At 45.5% G+C, this 18,724-nt stretch overlaps 3 protein-coding genes across 7 annotated transcripts; 2 read left to right on the top strand and 1 right to left on the bottom strand.

Moving 5' to 3' along the window:
* The first annotated feature begins 29 nt into the window (after window positions 1-29).
* On the top strand, window positions 30-2,517 carry sypl2b (synaptophysin-like 2b). The gene is made up of 6 exons (XM_060050520.1): window positions 30-193; window positions 281-358; window positions 810-928; window positions 1,051-1,246; window positions 1,610-1,798; window positions 2,047-2,517. The coding sequence occupies exons 1-6, from the start codon at window positions 176-178 to the stop codon at window positions 2,167-2,169; spliced, it is 723 nt and encodes a 240-aa protein (XP_059906503.1). The 5' UTR covers window positions 30-175; the 3' UTR covers window positions 2,170-2,517.
* Window positions 2,518-2,561: 44 nt separating this feature from the next.
* Window positions 2,562-9,296, top strand: atxn7l2b (ataxin 7-like 2b). Of its 5 annotated transcripts, none has more exons than XM_060050298.1 (10): window positions 2,562-3,139; window positions 3,600-3,668; window positions 3,794-4,103; window positions 4,386-4,657; window positions 4,859-4,941; window positions 5,501-5,712; window positions 6,000-6,228; window positions 6,428-6,549; window positions 7,401-8,083; window positions 8,367-9,296. In XM_060050298.1, the coding sequence occupies exons 1-9, from the start codon at window positions 2,974-2,976 to the stop codon at window positions 8,065-8,067; spliced, it is 2,130 nt and encodes a 709-aa protein (XP_059906281.1). In that variant the 5' UTR covers window positions 2,562-2,973; the 3' UTR covers window positions 8,068-8,083; window positions 8,367-9,296. The 5 variants fall into 5 exon arrangements, with proteins under 5 accessions (XP_059906281.1, XP_059906295.1, XP_059906273.1 ...); XM_060050312.1 differs by having other exon boundaries at window positions 3,579-3,668; window positions 4,461-4,657; XM_060050290.1 differs by having other exon boundaries at window positions 3,579-3,668; window positions 4,386-4,642.
* A 3,380-nt stretch (window positions 9,297-12,676) lies between these two features.
* Window positions 12,677-17,813, bottom strand: amigo1 (adhesion molecule with Ig-like domain 1). Its single transcript, XM_060050415.1, has 3 exons — window positions 17,461-17,813; window positions 17,146-17,229; window positions 12,677-16,499 (listed from the first exon to the last, which is right to left on the bottom strand). The coding sequence occupies exon 3, from the start codon at window positions 16,393-16,395 to the stop codon at window positions 14,869-14,871; it is 1,527 nt and encodes a 508-aa protein (XP_059906398.1). The 5' UTR covers window positions 16,396-16,499; window positions 17,146-17,229; window positions 17,461-17,813; the 3' UTR covers window positions 12,677-14,868.
* Window positions 17,814-18,724: the final 911 nt, after the last annotated feature.

Genomic DNA, 18,724 nt, shown 5'->3' with positions numbered 1-18,724 from the left:
AAGATCACTTTAAGAGCGTCAGCGGTCACATGTCAGAATTAAACAGACATGTGCCAACTGGCCAGTTTCAGACACTTGGAAAAGAAAGTTTGACAAGACAAGTTGCGGACTTTAAAAGTAGATATAAGCGAAAGGATTGATTCACCATAAGAGGATATTGATATCATAAAGAGCGATGGAATCTGTAGCCCAGGTAATAATATTTATAACATCGACACAACTTTTTGCAACATAATGTGTATTGCAAGTATTGTAGTAAATGTATATCTTTCATCATCAGACAATTCTGACGTCGAGATTCTCTCTTGACTTTGGGCCATTGAAGGAGCCCCTTGCATTCATCCGAGTTCTGGAATTGGTATGTTTTATTCACATGTAATCTTGTTCGTCTTGTGACTTGTAACACACCCAGAACGGCGCTGGGATGCATGTGTTAATGTTCAGCAGGTAGCTAGTTCGTTTTAAATGGATGGATATGATATAGTTGTTAACGCTTCATTTGTATAATGTTAATATAAAGTGTGCACACCCGTTGGCGATTGCTAGAGACAGCAAGCAGGCAAAAAGCATAGTAAAAACAGTATTTTTAGGGCTGGATTTTCCGATGTTGATAAGTTTAACGTTCGATTTTTAAATACCATAGTTTTATATTAGTACATCCTGTTCCTACAACTACGAAAAAGAACACTAATATGGTGTCATGTATTGGTATCAATCAATTTCCTCTACAAATGCGTGAAAGTGGTCCTAACCCCAAAATGGCCTTGTTTGGGTTGCCTTTCCTGCTGACGCTTTCTTTGATTTGGCAGATATTCTCCATATTTGCATTTGCAACAACTGCAGGATTTTCTGGTACCACAAGTATCAACGTGCAATGCAAAGGAAGCGTCAACGAGGAAATATTTGCCAGTTTTAACTACCCATTTAGGTTTGTTTTTGCTATCATTTCAATCATTCTCATTGTCTCGCCCAAGTCCTGGCTGGTTGGTTGATATTTGTTTGGCATATGTTCATGACTTAATGGCAATGTTAATGTTTCTCCTACTTTAGGTTGATGCAGCATCCTTACAAAGTCCCTAACTGTAAGAATGACACCACTGAGTCTTTCCTTATTGGCAACTACTCCTCGTCAGCAGAGTTCTTTGTCTCCATCGGGGTGCTGTCCTTCCTCTACAGCACAGCCTCGTTGGTCCTCTATCTGGGCTTCGAACACCTTTACAGGAAGACAAGCCGCGGTCCTGTAGTGGTATGTGCCAATTCTCTGGCTTTGACGTTGTTTTTAATTTTATTCTTTCTGGTCCATGAAATGGCGAGCGATCTGCTTATTGTGTGTTGATATATGCGCTTCATAGAGTACTTCAAGTGAGGCCCTTTCATTCTGGGGGCAGGCCAGAGAGAGATAGTGAGGGCACTTGACAGCGCTTGGCAAATGAAACCCAGAAAAATGTCTGTTCCCCATTTTAAAACTACTGCGAGATCTGCTTCAGCTTGAACCCACGTTGAAAATTGGTTAACCTTTACTCTCTATCTCCTGCTTGCCACAAGTGTCATCATATTAAATTGTTTATATTGCTTAATCTGTGCTGTGACTTTTCTGTTTCTCTGCAAGGATCTGTTTGTGACTGCAGCCCTGGCCTTCCTGTGGTTGGTTTCGTCTTCGGCTTGGGGCAAAGGTCTGACTGATGTCAAGTGGGCCACTAGCCCCACAAGCATAGTAGCACTTAGTGATGTCTGCAGGTCTGACGGAAATTGCACGGCGGGCAGTGTGCCCCACATGGGCCGTCTCAACGCCTCGGTGGTGAGCTACGTCGTCGCGTCATCTTAAATTCAACCCTGAAGTTATGATCCCTGTAGCGTCTGGTTTGATTGTATGCTTCGATTGTTCTCAACCTCACTTGTAACTCGCTTTACGTTAAAGTGACTAAACCATTCAATGTTCAATTTAAATGAAGTGAATGTGTATGCAGTAAATCATATGCCAGACACTCGCATACTCTCAATAATTTGTGATTTCTGCCCCCCTGTCTCCTTATTTCTATTTGGCAGATTTTTGGCTTCCTCAACCTCATTCTGTGGGGAAGCAACTGTTGGTTCATTTATAAGGAAACACCTTTCCACAAGTCAGCCAATCAGCCAGAAGACGCGGAGGGGAGAGGCCCGCCCACTTAACCACAAAACGTCCTGATCTCAACCGTTGTATATTATGTGTCACTCTTCTGCTACGGACTGCTTTTCATTTTTTCTATTGTTTCAAGTGTTTGACTCGCCCAGTATTTCGTGTTTTTTTGACATTGCTACTAATTAATGTAGCCATTTCTCTTGAGTTACAGTCACTTGCTTAATGAGTAAGCAAAGGGTTTTAACTTGCATCTAAACATTTGTTTAGTAAGTTTATTTAAAGATTGGAGGTGTTTTCTAAATATTATCAGAAGATTTTGTTGTGCCAACAGTTTTAAGTGTTTATCTATATATATGATGCATGTTAGCTGTTAAAAATGAGTCGCAGACCATTTCAGTATGTTCAATAACATGCAAATGCCATGCCTATAAGTTGAGAGCAAAATCGTATTCAGAAACGAAGTTATTAAAAATGTATCCTATGTATTAGGATTATAACATATTGTCTTGTTAAATTGCGGTTTGTAATAACGATGCAAAATGTCTAACAAACTAATTACTTGACTTATCAACATTGTTTTAATCCATATGTTAGTTATGAAGACCGAATGTTTATTTCTTGAAAGTTGTTTGTGTTTTTTTTGGAAAACAATTTTTTGGAAACTTCCCTTTGTATAGACCTATATGCATCGTGGTTTTCATAATTAAAAGGAAAAGCTGCTTTTGCTAACTGAATTGTATGAAATCTATTTAATTATATGCATAATTTCTTAAGTATTTTTTTACACAAAATATATGTCGAGATATGGAAATATATGCATTAACAGACAATAATCCAATGCGAACACGAGTTTCATGCTGTGGTGTAATGACGTAAAGGTATCGCGTGGACAGATGGCGTCAACTCGTGAACGCGCAAGAGCAGCAATGGCCACTTTGGATCGGCTCAATCCTAATATCGACCATGTTGGTTTAAACTGGAGTTGTTGGATAGATAAATGGAATATTTTAACAGATAAAGGTGAGTGAAGAAAACACCCCAAACGCTGTATATAATCGCATTATGTTGTCTTTGTACTGTGAATAATGTCTGCGATACCCAGTAAACAACCCAAACAAAAGACCCACTGGGTCCTAGTGCAGGACATGTTACAAGTATTTTGAATTTGCTAGCCGGTAAGTGCTCAGCTGTTATAATAACCTTGATCAAACTTAGTTTCTCGTGACAATTCAACTTCAAAAGGCATCGCAACAATAATTTAATTCTGATGATATGCAGTAGGCCTACATTGTGCCCGCTGTCAAACTACATGTACACACTACATAAGTAGGCTACATGTACACTACAAATCAAAACAACGCTTCTGCATCTGATATTTAAACGTTTAAAGAATATATATGGTCCTCAATCTAAAACATATGACCGTAAATCATGACCTCGGGTTTCCAACTCCCATCAGACGTGTTTCCCTTGCATTCAGGTGGATCTAAAGAGGAAGACTCCGTTGATGAGAGCAGAGGCAGCGACACGATGACCCTCTCCAAAGAAGGTGCGGGTAATGGGGTGTATTTCAAACCACCAACTTAATCCAAACGAACCAAAGCGAATTACCTCACGGTTCTTCTTTTCTGAAATGTATTTAGTCAAACATATTTTTTGATTTTCTTTCTACAGATATGAAAATCTATGGCTACTGCCCGGCCCTTGACAACTTCTACCTGGTGGTGTGCAGTCACTGTGGGCAGTTAGTCAAACCCCAGGCGTTCGAGGCTCACTGTGAGAGGCGCCATGGTGCCCTCATCAAAATGTGCAACCCATCGTCTTGCTTAGCCGACAAGCAATGCCCCCGGCCTGGGCGCCAGTCCGTGATACCATCCTCGAGAGAGAAACACAAAAAGGTGGAAACTCAGGAGGCTGGCGGCTTCTCCAAACCAGCAACCGCACCCCAGCACAGAACCACCAAAGTCCTGACGGAAGAGGCCAGGTACTACACAGGCCTGTGCTGGACCGCAATAATGTTGGAGCACCATTTTGTGTGACAAGAATTACTATTACTTGTTTTGTCAAAATGACCGGTTTTGCACTGTTTGCCGGTGGTTAGAAGCTGCAGTACATCATATAAAAACACATTTTTATATGTACAGAAAAGCACTCTGGTAACCCTTGCATCCTTAAACATCCAGCCACCAACAGTGATGTACAATGAATGGATCCAACGATGTATTATCTGTATTTCTTCCCACGTGTCGTGGTTACTTCCTCTCAGTTCACCGTCAGTCAAGACTTCAGGTCCTCAGGAAGCCCCGCCCTCATCGCCATGCCCCTCCCCCTCTAATACCAGGGCTCCTCCCCGGGACCACCCACCCCTGACCCCGGGGGCGCTCGTCTCCTCGTCCTCGTCGTCACACTCCTCCGCCACAACCTCGGAGAGACCGAAGACGGACACGGGGCCCTCAGGAACCACTCAGAGTCCTCTGCCTGAGGGCCCGAGGACCTACAGTCGGACTCATAAGAAAGTCTACAGTACGTTTTGTGGCAGTGGGTGGATCTGTTTTTGATTGTGCATGTCCTTGGGGATAATACTCTATATGGTAACAATGAAGCATTTGGTTTTGTATTCATCTTTCTAGTGAAGGGGTGTCAAGTGATTCATCTCAGCTAGTACAGCACGTCTTTCTTTGGTCAATGCTGTTCGCTGACTAACCCGCTGGCTACTGTGTTTGTTTTTTCGTTCCCCAGAGAAGGAATGCGATCCGGACAGACACTGCGGGGTGCTGGATCCAGCTAGGAAGACGCTCTGCACGCGACAGCTTATGTGCAATGTAATACACCTCATCTGTAGTACTGTCGATTACTTTAATGTAGTGCTGTAATACGATTTAATACTAGTACTGTAGTACTGTAACACTTTAAAATAATCAATTTAGAATTTACTTTAATATAAGCTGTAATGCTCTAATACATTTATGATCATCTCTAATAGTGTCAATTTGCTGTAAGATACTTTTATAGCATCTTAAATACACTTTCATAGCATCCTCACTGTAAGCCAATCGCAAGCTATCATCATGCGTAGAGCATTTAAAACAGTGGAGGAAATGTCTTGGTTCCTTCCGCAATGCACCCCGTTGTACAGTGGTGTCGTAGCAGGGACAATCCCAGCCCGTAAGCACTGCTTGAACGTCATTTTCTTGTGTGAGGTATCTTGGTATGCCCAAGTTCCCAGTGTGATAACTATGCCTTTTTTGGCAGATTAATACTCAGACCCAAAAAGCAAAAAGACTAAGGTGTAACAAATTCTAATGAAATTAGAAATTAAAATTAGAAACTAAAGTTTCCCAGCCTCTCTTTACTTACCAAGCGTGATTTCCTCCATCGTAGATCCACTCCATCCACCAGCGGAGGAGGGTGGAAGGCCGGAGCAGGCCGTTGGACCAGCTGCTGCTGGAGCAGAGGGCCAGCTCTTCAGGCAGCGACGTGGACAAACTCTCAGCCAGTGAGGACTCGCCGACGCCATATCTCCAGAAGCCTCAGGACCCGGCCACGCCCAAGCACGTGAAACGCGGCCCCGGCACCAACTGCCCCATCCTCTGGTATCGCATACTCATGAATATCATGTTCTGAGATACTGGGCAGGGAAAATCAGCACATTATGGTTATACGTGTAAACAGGTTAGGAGCGGATCTCTCAACGTTTAATCTATTGACAAGTGGATGTGTACATTCTGCATGGCTGGTTGTGTTTTCTTTTTAATACACACCCAGGGGAGTCTGTTTGTACCAGGGTGTATTACCAAGAAGCCCCTCCACTCCTCTGGTTCGCCCTTTGACCTTTCCTGTGAGGCGTGGTGCTCATGTGTCGCTCTGGCTGGCTCCGCAGGTCCAGGGAGCCGTCCCGGAGGGCTGCCGAGGAGGAGGGGGACGCCGCGGTGGTGGTGGAGATCCAGCACCCCTACCCCTTCAACCAGAGCCTGCCCTCCAGTGGGGAGAGCGACGAGGAGGAGGAGGAGGAGGAAGGCGGAGAGAGAGAGGAGGAGGCAGACCCTCAGGAGGAGGAGGAGGAGAATGGCGATATTCCCGCCACTCCCTGGCACCCCAAGCCTCTCGGAGTGAGTGCTGAAACCTGCTCCCGACTCCCAGTAGCAGTTTGTAGAAAGTGATTTGCATTGGCTTGAAAGCTAATGTTAGGATAACCAAATCAATCTCACCTCAGCTCCGGTGTTCCTTTCCCATTTTTGAATATGATATGAATATACTGCCCTGCTCGACTGCTGACCAACTGATCGATGCATTTTCTCTTTTTTTTAGTTATGCACTTTTGGAAGCCATACTTTGGGTTGTAGCATATTCACCTTTGACCGGCGCCTGCATCACCTGCGGTTCGCCCTCAGCGACATGGTGGAGCAGCACGTGAACGCCCATCTGTGGAAGTGAGTCTGTTTTCACGGGGAACACGGCAGCCCTGGTTCAAGGGGGGGCCAGTGTGTTGTAGTGGGGTTGGGGAGTTTAACGTTTGATAAGTGAGCACAATACACCACCGTGCTTGTTTTCCGTGCTGGAAGACGTCGAGGACTGATGATTATTATCACATTATGATGTTATTATGTCTGACATTATTATCACATTATGATGTTATTATGTCTGACATAATAACTAGTTTATATTAAACTTCAAATACGGTTTGTGGAGTGTAACAAGGGCCATGCTTTATGCAACGAGGTGTTTGCCACGCGCCACCTAGGTGACCTTCACTGGGCTCGTCCTCCAGACAAGGACACAGGGCGCGCTGATGTTGGAAAACTGGTTTATTGTTGACAGTGATGCATAAGCTGGTGCTCCGTGTTGCCATGCAGCAGAACTCCCTCAGTGTTCGCGGTGATGGCTTGTTTAACCCGTACACCTTGATTTCTCAGGTGTGCGGCCTCACCCAGCCCCAGAGTCGAATCAGTCTGACTCGGGTCGGGTGAGGCTGCTTTAAACCAGCCATCATACACACGCACACTTCCCATGGAAATATCATCCATTAGAATACCCATCCTCCTTATTGAATCAGAGACGGAGACAAACGCAACTTGGATTCTTCTATTTGTCTGGCACATATTTCGGAACTTACAATGAAGCTGACTTTGACTTTGACTTTTGAATACATACATACTGTAGCCCTGTAAGGCTGATAAAACACGTGATGGGATTGAGTGTGTTTTCATCAAGCTTCAATGGCATGCAAATTGCAGTGTGTTGACGGGCCCTAGCCTCACGTGTCAACATCCCGTGTCCTCAGGAGAATACCTCAGGTTCCAGCTGGGCTCCAGTCCCGTCACCCCGCCCCCGCCGCCCAGGGCTCGGCCATCAGACCCAGAACCTCCTCCTGCGGCCCGCCCAGCTCCCCCTCCTCAGGACCCTCCAGACCCAGGGGAAACCTCCCGGGCGGCGGGTCACCCCGCGCCGCTGGACCCTACCCCACCCGGCTCCCCGTGGGGCGACCGGGCCGGGCACCCCCCAAAGTGCGAGCGCCGGTTCCCATGGTGACCCAAAGCAGCGTCAGGACGTTCCCGCTCCACGAGAAGAGAGACCAGCGGCGGTGTCCCCCCGCACCTCCCCTCCACCCCCAGGTCACGCCCCCTCGCGGACCGGCCAACAGACACCGACCCCCCGCAGGATCAAAGCCGTCGGACCCGGGCTCCCCGTCGCTGAGCAGCGGCTGCAGTCGGGCCGCCGCCTTCGCTCCGCCGCCGCACTCCACCCTGCGCCGCGGGGCCGGGGCCAGGGGGCCGGAGCTCAGGGGCCCCGCGCAGAAGCGCAAGATGAGCGGCTCCGAGGGGCTGGCCAGCGGCCCCCGCCCCCAGCCCTGGAGCTCCGCCCAGTCCCGTCACCCGGCTGGTCCGCCGCCCTCCGGCCTGTTCTCCTGGAGGAAGGGGACCCGGGTGGGCGCTGGCCCTGGAGACTAGCCTGGACCTCTGCAGGGTAGGTCCACAGGGGAGTATGGGCTCCGGCTGTACTATAGGCTGGTTGTTGCGCACATTACTAGTAGGCCAAGGATGGATTCTAGACATTAAGTCATTTTAGGAGATACTTTCATCAAAAGCAACCGGAATTGAATTGAGATGGAAGCCGTTTTGGTTTGGAATCAAACACCTAGGCTAGTACACGGGCCCAATATTTCCCAACTGATATTTGTGTGTTGCAATGTTCTGGGATTCTTAAAAATGTTGATACTGACGAAGGCTGTTTGGTTTTCTTGTTGTAGTGGCAGACAAGAAACGAGATCGAGAGAAAATTCACCTTCACGACCACTTGGAGGAAGAGCCTAGGACAGCCTCTGTGTGTGTGTGTGTGTGTGTGTGTGTGTGTGTGTGTGTGTGTGTGTGTGTGTGTGTGTGTGTGTGTGTGTGTGTGTGTGTGTGTGTGTGTGTGTGTGTGTGTGTGTGTGTGTGTGTGTGTGTGTGTTATAGACCTGCGATATGTGGGTCTGACTAAACATACTAAAGTGGTAATCTCGAAGATTTGCATGAAAATAAATGTCTGTGAAGTCTATCTATTGTCGAATGAGGTAACACAATAGTCATTGAGCCTATGTCCCACTGATGGAAGCCCTTGCACTTGCAGAATTATGAATGTTACGAACTAGGTGTTTGTTGCACCCCTGTTGGTATCTCTGAGAAAAAATACTGCTTATCGCCGAAGGTGTCGCTAATGAGAAAGAAACTGAAATCTTCGAGATTGCCACTTCAGTGTTTATTATTGCAATGATTCACACTATTTGGTATACGTGGTGATATGGGTTATAGCTGGATTCTTTTGTATGGACATGAAATACCTCAATCTATGTGTTAAGCTGCTAAAGTTAAATCTCACTATGGAAACTAAATATCAACAAACATTTATTCATCAATGAAAATCCCTAAGAATAAGGTGCTCAGTACTTTGTACACATTCATTTGACAGTGTTACTACACGTTTATTTCAGTGTTACTCTACTAAAGTGTTGTAATAGACTGAAATGGTGTACGTTAGGCTACCATTAATTATCAGGGAATTAAACAAATGTAGGATTACATTTGTTTGTTGCTTAACATTGCTATCTGGTGGTAAAATAAATCGTTTAATTGAATTTGCTTTATCTGAATTTATTGTTACGATATCTTGTCATCATTCTATTAAAACATTTTGAAATGTGTATTTTCCAGTTTCTTTTACTATCTGCATATTTCATGCAGTGATGAGGGATGCCTTGGTTATACTGTACATTATAATTATGATTTTGGGGCATTTGCTAGCCTCGTGAGTCCACCCAGATATCTTGATACTCATTGGGGCGTGTTCTTTAGTTTCTTGAGCATCGCAATTAATTACGATGAATTCTTTCCAGATAAAGCGCTGTGCGTTATATTTCGACCATTGTTTGGTTGCTCCCTGTCGGTCGGTTCTATAACAAATGTATTTCTAAAGGCAATAGGAATATCGTGGCCTGGTGATTCGTGCGTAATACGATCCATTTTATTGTTGACGTATTGCATTAAGCGTTGTTTGCCACTAGATAGCGCCAAATAACATGTTATCCAACTTCAGATTATCGTTTGAAACTTTTTTCGTATTTCAAACATAGCTATCATATCAATTAAATATAGTATATTTCAAACTAGCTATCATATGGTAGCTAGTTTGAAATACGAAAAAGTAAATGTGTCTATCCTTTTTAGTAAAGAATTTTTTTGGTTATCGCAGAAAATGTGAAATTTCTGCGATACAATATGTATAAGGAAATTCATGTTTAATATAGAAAACGATTGAGGTTTGGGGGCTGCAGAGCCTACATCATGGACATTATTATATCCATTTATTTAGCTTGAGTCGAGCTGCAAATCATGTCATTGATCAAAGGCAGAATATAGCATTGCCACCATATATAGAGCAACTGTTTTGAATACAGTTGTGCAAATTGGGTGAATAAAGCCTTTAATACTTCACGTAAAATCTAAAAGTTATTTATTGAATAGGTGCAGACATTATAAACACCAGTCATGCATTGTAGTGCATACGAACCATCTGCCTGATATCTCATTGTCATGATGTGCGTTCTTGTGACTGTCAGGTCTTTAGGAAGGAACATGTCCTCCTAGACTAGAGGTACGAATAGAGCCTGTACTTGGAACAGAGCCTCCTTTATAGGCTGCCCGTAGTCAGCAGGGAGGGCCTGGGATTTAGTCTCGCACAACAAACAGGGTCAACACAACACAACCCAACAGAGGGATCGGCACAACCTGTAAAACACAAATCCTTTATTCAATTAAATATAGTATCTTCTACAGTATCAGCTATTCGTTTACACACCTCCCGCGGTCCGAGGAGCTCTTGAGCATACCATGCAAAAGCCATTCAGCTATACTGGCAAGACCAAAAACAACCAAGTCAAAAACCAACCAACTCATACTGATGATGTGGCAATATAGGTTTCTTTAGATTTTACTGATAATCTTTTCATAGTTACTACTTGGAATCGACAGGTATTACATATCCTATTCCTCAAGTCAACTTTAGGTGGAAGGAGGAGGCTGTTTGTGTTTGTGTTTTGAGGGCCTACACACTGAAGCCTGTGTGACAGTCTGTTTAATGTGTCCATGTCTAGTAATGTTTGTGTAATCACATTGACACATCACGCCAGGTCAGGGGTATTTTCTGCACGGGTAGCAATATAAAAGTCTGACATGTGAAGATTTACTGTACTTTATTTTTTCAAAGCCCTGGTATTGTTTGGAAATTATCAAAGCACCGGGGTAGAAGAGATTATCGGTCATAAAAAAACCTGAAAATCAATCCTACGCTGTGTAATTTATCATTTTACCATATAATTGTATTATTATTTACTAACAATGATAATTGAAGAATTATTCTTCATAGATATTCTTATGTATCTAATTGCAGAACCCTAATAAAAACAAAATCAGCTTGCCTACATAGAGAAAAAAACACTGATACCAAAGAGTCAAGGTTACCATAGAAACAGCTGACCTTACCCCGTCTTCAGACAGAAAGCAAAAGGACTGACATTTTGATGAAACAACAATACTCTTAGTCGGCTACATTGTCCAAACATAACCATTGAACACGGAAAAGTGAGGATCAACACATAGGTCAACAGGCCACAGAAAGGAATAGCTGCTTGAGAGGAATTATACAGAACACATTAGGATTTGTTTGAATAACACTAGAGACACTCGACACACAGGTGAAGCTCCTCATTAGGGAACCGACTGTAAAAATAACAACTTTAACCACCCATTAGCCAAGGCAGACTTTGGCTTGATAAGTCGAGAACAGGTCCCCCATTTGACAAGCTCAAACTATATTCACAAACCCAAATCTCTATTACAAAACTCCTTAAAACCTCAGGCTCCTTATTCCACACATCCCACAGTTTTGACAGCATACCAGACTCCTCAGGAGTATAACACTGGGTCAATCATAGGCTCACGCAGATAGTTTTTTGTAGTGGAGTTCAAAGTACCGGTACTTAGATTCCTTGTTATAAGACGTCCAGGTAAACATTTCTGGTGAATTTAACTTTCCTCAGGCTTATTGTAATGCTAAGCTTCTCATAACTCTCGAACACGTGTGTGTTTGTGCTTTTGTGTGTGTGGGGGGGGGGGACATTATGACTCAGGTGACCCCTCTCTGATAAGTGTGTCTTTCTTTGGTCTCACACAGGAACACACACACAAACACACACACTAAGTTAATGCCAAAGGATGTTTCATTTTTATACCAAGCAGTCACGCGTCCAGCCACAGAACAATCTGTTTAAAAGTAAGAGACTGTGGAGACCACAGGAGTCGGTAAGCATGTGATCTTCCCAGCGTCGTTACATTTATCTCGGAATGATTTAATTAGAATTGAAGATTACAAGCAAAACGGATTGTTAGTTGCACAGTCCAGATGTGATAAAAAGAAAAAGGCAACGTTGTTTGTGAGCCCCAGGCATTTCACTCGCATTCATCGTCTGGCTAAATTGGCGCAGTTGAATTTGCAGATAGGCATGTAATAATATGCACAAATCAGACAACTCACACACAAACGCACACACACACACACACACACACACACACACACACACACACACACACACACACACACACACACACACACACACACACACACACACACACACACACACACACACACACACACACACACACACACACACGTTGGATGGAGGCCGTTGCTTTGTGCAGTGACTCATGACAGCAAGACTGACTCTCTCTTTTCTGCTCCTACAAAGTGAATGATCATACTATCAAACAATGTAATTAGCTCTTAGTCACACAGGTAGTCCTGTACCATAACACAAATAAGCATGAAATGACACCGCTCTTTTTAGTCGATGTGCCCAGACAGAAACTAGGAATAGGTTTCCAATGAGAAATGTGTAAATGTCATAACATTTGACCTTTGACTACCGGCGGCAAGCATGGCCTTTCTAAATAGTAGACATATCAGCATTTGAAGTAAGTGCATGTAGGGAATACATACACAATACACAATAATGACAGGAGCCTTAAGCATTTGTTAGGTATTTTAAACCTCTTCATAGCATGATCAAAGAAAGTAACATGAGCTGTCTAAGAGGAGAGTTACTCTGTTGTTCAAGGAGGAACCTCCCTGGGACTCGACCACAATGAGAAGCCCGTTCCTACGATGTATAGGAAGGAACACAGAACCTTACTCTGTAAAGAATGGATCAGAAGGTTATTAATACGTTCTAAAAAATAATAACAGGCCCGTTCCGAAAAACATCTTTCCATGTCAAAGTTCTAAATGTGACTTTTTTTCTGTATAAGGCTTAACATTTAACTTTTAGTTTCCAGCAGCTGTACTATAACTAAATACTAAAACATTTGGATCAATACAAAAATCTCATCCATCTATCAGCCTACCATTGGAAGCTATTACATACATCTGAAGAGAAATAAGAGGCAAATAAAACTCGCTTCTAATGAATATATATTAAGTGATAGACTACATGAATACAAGAACAAGCATCAGGAGTGCTGTCGTACGCTTCATAGGACCTATATTACGTTGAACCTATTCTACTTCATCAAAGTGGCTGTGCTACTACTATGTTCATGTCAAACTGGATACATATCAGTGCTTCCCCTAGGATTCCTATCCAGCAGAGGTGCCGAGGGGTGCGTGAGTTGCACTACCCTGCTGATGTGCACGGTACTGATGTGCGTGTGCACGGTTCTGATGTGCATGTGCACGGTTCTGATGTGCATGTGCACGGTACTGATGTGCATGTGCACGGTTCTGATGTGCATGTGCACGGTTCTGATGTGCATGTGCACGGTACTGATGTGCATGTGCACGGTTCTGATGTGCATGTGCACGGTTCTGATGTGCATGTGCACGGTTCTGATGTGCGTGTGCACGGTTCTGATGTGCGTGTGCACGCCGCTGATCTGCACAGTGCTGATGTGAATTATGAGGGCAAAAAGCGTTCGGAAAAGCCCAGATGCCCTTAGGGTTCTGATACATTTCCATCAGATAGAGTGTGAATGCACCATAAACACAAGGAATTGTATTTGCGATTAATGTTAGCACAGATATAGTTTTCAGTCTGCGATTTGTCGCAATCCTTCTTGGCTTTGGACTTGGCTTGGTCTTCTCTTCTGAAGCATCACATATATTGGCTACTTTCTATTATCAAGTCACTCGTGGCTTACATTTTCTCCTAATGCTTCCTACATTAAGTCTAAAGCCATTCATGAGCTAATGCGCCCTACAGTATCCTCATGCGTCTCTTATTCTACAGCAGAACTATAGCTGTGGCTGTCAGTATTTTTCCACATAATTTCTCCAATGCCAATAATGACAATGTAACAATTGAAGGGGGTGCATTAGGGGCCACTATGATATACGTTTTCAAATTAAACTAATAGCATTTTATACGAGCAACATTTTTATGTATATATATAATAATATATAATGCATGTCTGATTGCAGTGGCGCTATTAATCCAGTGGGGGCAGGGCTGCACCACTGCTGGATGCATGTAGGGGAAACACTGGATAACAAATGGGGCTATGATGAGGGATATCCACACTCTGCCCCATCATCCGTCAGGGCCCAGGGTTTTAAAATAACTCTTGGCATGCTGCTGTTCTACGGCTGATGACTAATAAATAATGACGAGTGTTCACCACCGGGTGAACACTGATGTTGGAGCGCCTGTGTTGGTAGAGGAGAGAGGAGGTTAATATATACCGATGCTCTATGATACCAACTGTTCTCATAATGGGGGCTATGAGTCAGCCTCTATGCTAACGCTCTCTCGTGTGTGCTAAGATTTCCTGTTTTTCCAATCTAACAAATCTCAATTATCCGTCCATCTTGTCAAAAAACACACCACTTTAGCAACAGCTTGTGTTACTTCCTGAGTGCTAACATCTATCAGAATCCCCTGTTGTACGGTTCACACCCACTCAAATGTTCCACAGCCCGCTTTCATTTCCGGGCTTTCACAGTATGAATAATTAAGTGCTACAGATTCAAACGCTGGATAGGTCCTGTTTGTTGTCCCTGTCGCCGAGCGAGGCGTTTCCCCGAGTCGACCACCGTAGTGTACCCCCCCCCACCCCCCTCCTGCGCACCGTCCGTCCCGCCGACCGCACACATGGCTCACATCTCCGCTTCGCAAACACAGCAGATACAGACAGACACCCCACCCGCTGCGGTGTCCATCTCCTCTCCTAGACCACCATGGGGGTGTCCGAGAAGACGGAGCTTATCGACTCGGCGACAGACCTCTTCCTCCGTCCCTTCCCCAGCGTGCCGGCCTCCTCGTCCCCGTTGGGGTTGAGCTTGCCATTCTGCCCCCGGAGGTCCTTGGAGTCTATGAAGGCCACGTGTCGGTCCAGCTCCGCCTCCAGCGCGGGGTCGTCGTGCGTGGGAGTGACGCTGATCATGGACGAGTGGATGCTGTCGTCGTCGCCGCCGCCCTTCTTGCCCCGGTCGGGGCAGCAGAAGCAGCGGCAGGGCGTCAGGTACAGGTAGATGAGCACCAGCACGGCGCTGGCCAGGCAGCCCACCAGCGTGGTGTAGGCCGTGTTCAGGGAGTCCCCGCCGGCGTTCATGGTGAAGTTGTGCACCTTCAGCACCACGTAGAGCGTCTCGTTGTGGGCCTCGCTCACGGCGAAACACGTGTAGTTCCCCGAGTCCTCCGACCTCACCGGACTGATCTGGAGCCGTCCGTCCGGCAGGACCCGGGCCGTCTGGTTGACGCCCGCCGAGACCACCACGTTCCCGGGCATGAGCCAGGTCTTGGACATGTCCTTGTGCTTGGTGTCGCAGCTCAGGGTCAGCGTCTGCTCCAGGAACGCCTCTTCGTCCGTCTGCTTGAAGGTGCTGCAATTCATGTAGTCGCTGCTCAGTTCGAAAACGCCCACTAGGGTTTTCGCCGGTGCTGGCGCCGGCAAGTAGCATTGGTAGTCGTCCCTGAAGTCCCGCGCCGAGTTGAGCTTCCGGATGTACCAGTGGGCCAGGAGGCTGTACAGGTCGCACCCGCACACCAGAGGGTTGTTGTGGAAGTAGAGGCCGTTTTTAATCCACGCCGGCAGCGCCTGGAGCTCCGCGACGGGCAGGGCCTTGATGCGGTTGGACGACACGTCCAGCAGGATCAGCTTCTCCAGGCGAGACTTGTCGGCCACCAGCTCCAGGGGGAAGCGGGACACCAGGTTCTGGCTCAGGTAGAGCTTCTGCAGGCTGTTGACCCCGGTGAAGGCCAGGCGGTCGATCTGGGAGATGTGGTTGTTGTAGAGCAGCAGGACCTCCAGATGGGCTAGCGGCTCGAAGATGTACTCGTCCAGCAGCCGCAGCTTGTTGGACGACAGGTCCAGGTAGCGCAGCTGCTTCACGTTCAGGAAGGCCTCCGAGGACAGGAAGTGGAGGCCGTTGTGGCTGAGCAGGAGGTTGTGAAGCTTGTCCAGTTTGTCGTGGGTCCATTCGGCGCGGAGCCGGGTGATTTCGTTGTAGCTGAGGTCCAGCACCACCGTGTAGGGCGGCAGCTCGGTGGGCACGGCCGTCAGGTTCATCTTGGAGCAGCTCACGATGTTGGAGGCGCAGATGCAGGTCTTGTGGCAGTTCAGAGCCGAGCCCGCCGCCCCGGGGATCCACAGCAGGGCCACGGAGAGGCCAAGGAGAACGGACCAGCGCAGGCAGGCCAGGGTCTCCGACATACCACAACCGACACCGGCGGTCTGGTGGAGGGTTTGCAACATGGTGCGAGTTGGTCTGGTTACAGGAGAAGTCCCCCTCTTACTGCGCTCTCCGCTCCCAGCCTGGAGCGGCTGCTGGAGGCTTTCCAGGCATGGCTAATTGAGGGCTGCGAGAAAATAGGAAATGTGCGTGAGGGAAAAACGTGGCTGTTGAGTATGATGTGTATTGTCATGGTTACATTACATACCTTGTAGGTACACACGCGCACACACACACACACACACACACACACACACACACACACACACACACACACACACACACACACACACACACCGGGCATGTTGGACACATGCATACCTGTTTACAAATCCTACAATTTATTTTCTATATTCTCTCGTTTCCACGAACTCACACAGACGCCAGCTCTCCTGCTTTTACATTAACCATGCCTGAAAAATACAGACACATGCATGCCACACACGTTAACACACCATTTCCATCCATACTTTCTTTCCACCACTTTTATAAATACACAACACACGTTACAATTCACGACCTTACGGAAACTAAATGCAGGCAAAGAAAATATATGTCAGCACATTTTAATAAATTAAAGAGCGCGAATTACTTACTTAATAAACAAAGCAATGCTGCACGGTGTGTTTACTCATGCAACGATTCCCGTTAACCATAACCATGGCTCTTATCCTGCATTGCACCATTCTCAAAACCAAACGATCACTTCCTGAAAACACATATGAGTGATGGGGAAAGAGTAAGCTACATCAACAGTGCCTCTATGTACCCACCTTCAACTGGTATAGAGAAATCCGCGATTTAAATTTGAAGAGCCGCTTGTACTGTTTACCGTCTTGTTTCCCGGGGACGGTCCTCTGGAAAAGACAGTGAGCATGTAAGGGCACACGGCGAGATTGGAGAGCACCCGATATCCTCCTCGCCAAATAATCCTGCTTCACGCCGCGGCATCCAACACCAGGTGGGGAAGTACGCCAAAAAAAACACGTAAATACGTAAAATACCAATGACAAACTCCCTTAATGTGGGCCTGTTTTAGACTGCGCGTCGTTATCACAAACCCCAGATCTAGGCGGCCTTCACGTTACGTTTTCTGCAGATAATCAACAGCACGCATCCAGTAGCCTCTCCTCCTCGGCCGTGGAGATGCATAATCCCAAGCATGCTCTGCTGCTGCCGCGAGAGATTCCCCGTGTCAGATGTTCAACGTGCCACCGTTTTCGTACAGCGCTCCTGCTGTAATGTGCCACACTGGGCTGTTGACGTGAGACGTCCAGATCAAGATGCACGTTGACGGTGCTGTGGACGTGTGAAAGATGGGGGGCTAATCTTGTGCAATGTGCTGTGCGTGAGGTGGACTGGGCTGTCACTGTGTGATTCATTCTAAATACTGAACATGATTAAATAATTGTTCATTGTTGATGATCAATCATTTGGTGCAGAGTGGCTAATTAAAGATGACTAATTTTAACTCACTGATTTTGTGACGTTTTGCTCTCAATTATTATTAAAAAAAAAACATTAAACACTTTGATTTTGGCGAGTAGTGTGACTTATTGTGGCAAGAGTATTAATAATAAACTGTATTTATTTATTATATAACTATGTAGTAACATAAGTAGGCAGATGTAAAATGTGTGCTATGTATCAGGTCCATTTCTATATTGAGAATTTAGAGAATTTTAATCACTATTATTGACTGTGTAACTTTTCTTGTTTGGGTAACATATATTGTGTATTACACTCAATTGAATACACAAAATGGGCTCACTAGAGCAGACCTGAGCTAAAACAGACTTATAGAATCTGAGCTGATTCCAATGACTAATGACGGCTATTTCCAAAATTAGGGGATATGTATATTATATTTGCATCGTATTTGATTAGAAAAAGCAAAAACTGGGTACATTTTTATTATCAAGCCTAAGTTGTTTTTGTGTTTTTGTGTTTTTGTGTTTTTTTTACTGGCAGAAATGGGCTTCCATAGACGTCGCCTCACAAAGAGATTTAAAGAAAATAGGAAGTGGGCGTGGCTGGGAAGGTCAGCTAACAATCATCATGAACTCATTGTTTTGTGACGTCCACTGAAGCACCCTCCATATGCTGATGTGCATGAAAAGTGGACCAATCTGCCCGTAACCAACCTCACCAGTTGCAGTGCAGAATTGTACTCCACTTTTGGAGATATTGTGTCCCGAAACCCATTTCACGGCCACCGTCACACCCCCTTTTTGTCATTTTGCATGAAAGTTAGGACCTTCTTACTTGGCTCATGACCAACTTACCCACTAAATTCGGTGGAAATCTGTGCTAAACTTCCATAATATCCTGCACACAGACATACAGACAGAA

The sequence above is a fragment of the Gadus macrocephalus genome, chromosome 1 (assembly GCF_031168955.1).
Source record: "Gadus macrocephalus chromosome 1, ASM3116895v1".
NCBI classification, from domain to species: domain Eukaryota; kingdom Metazoa; phylum Chordata; class Actinopteri; order Gadiformes; family Gadidae; genus Gadus; species Gadus macrocephalus.
Note: the sequence above shows the minus strand (reverse complement) of the source record. Positions and strands in the feature narration are given on the sequence as shown.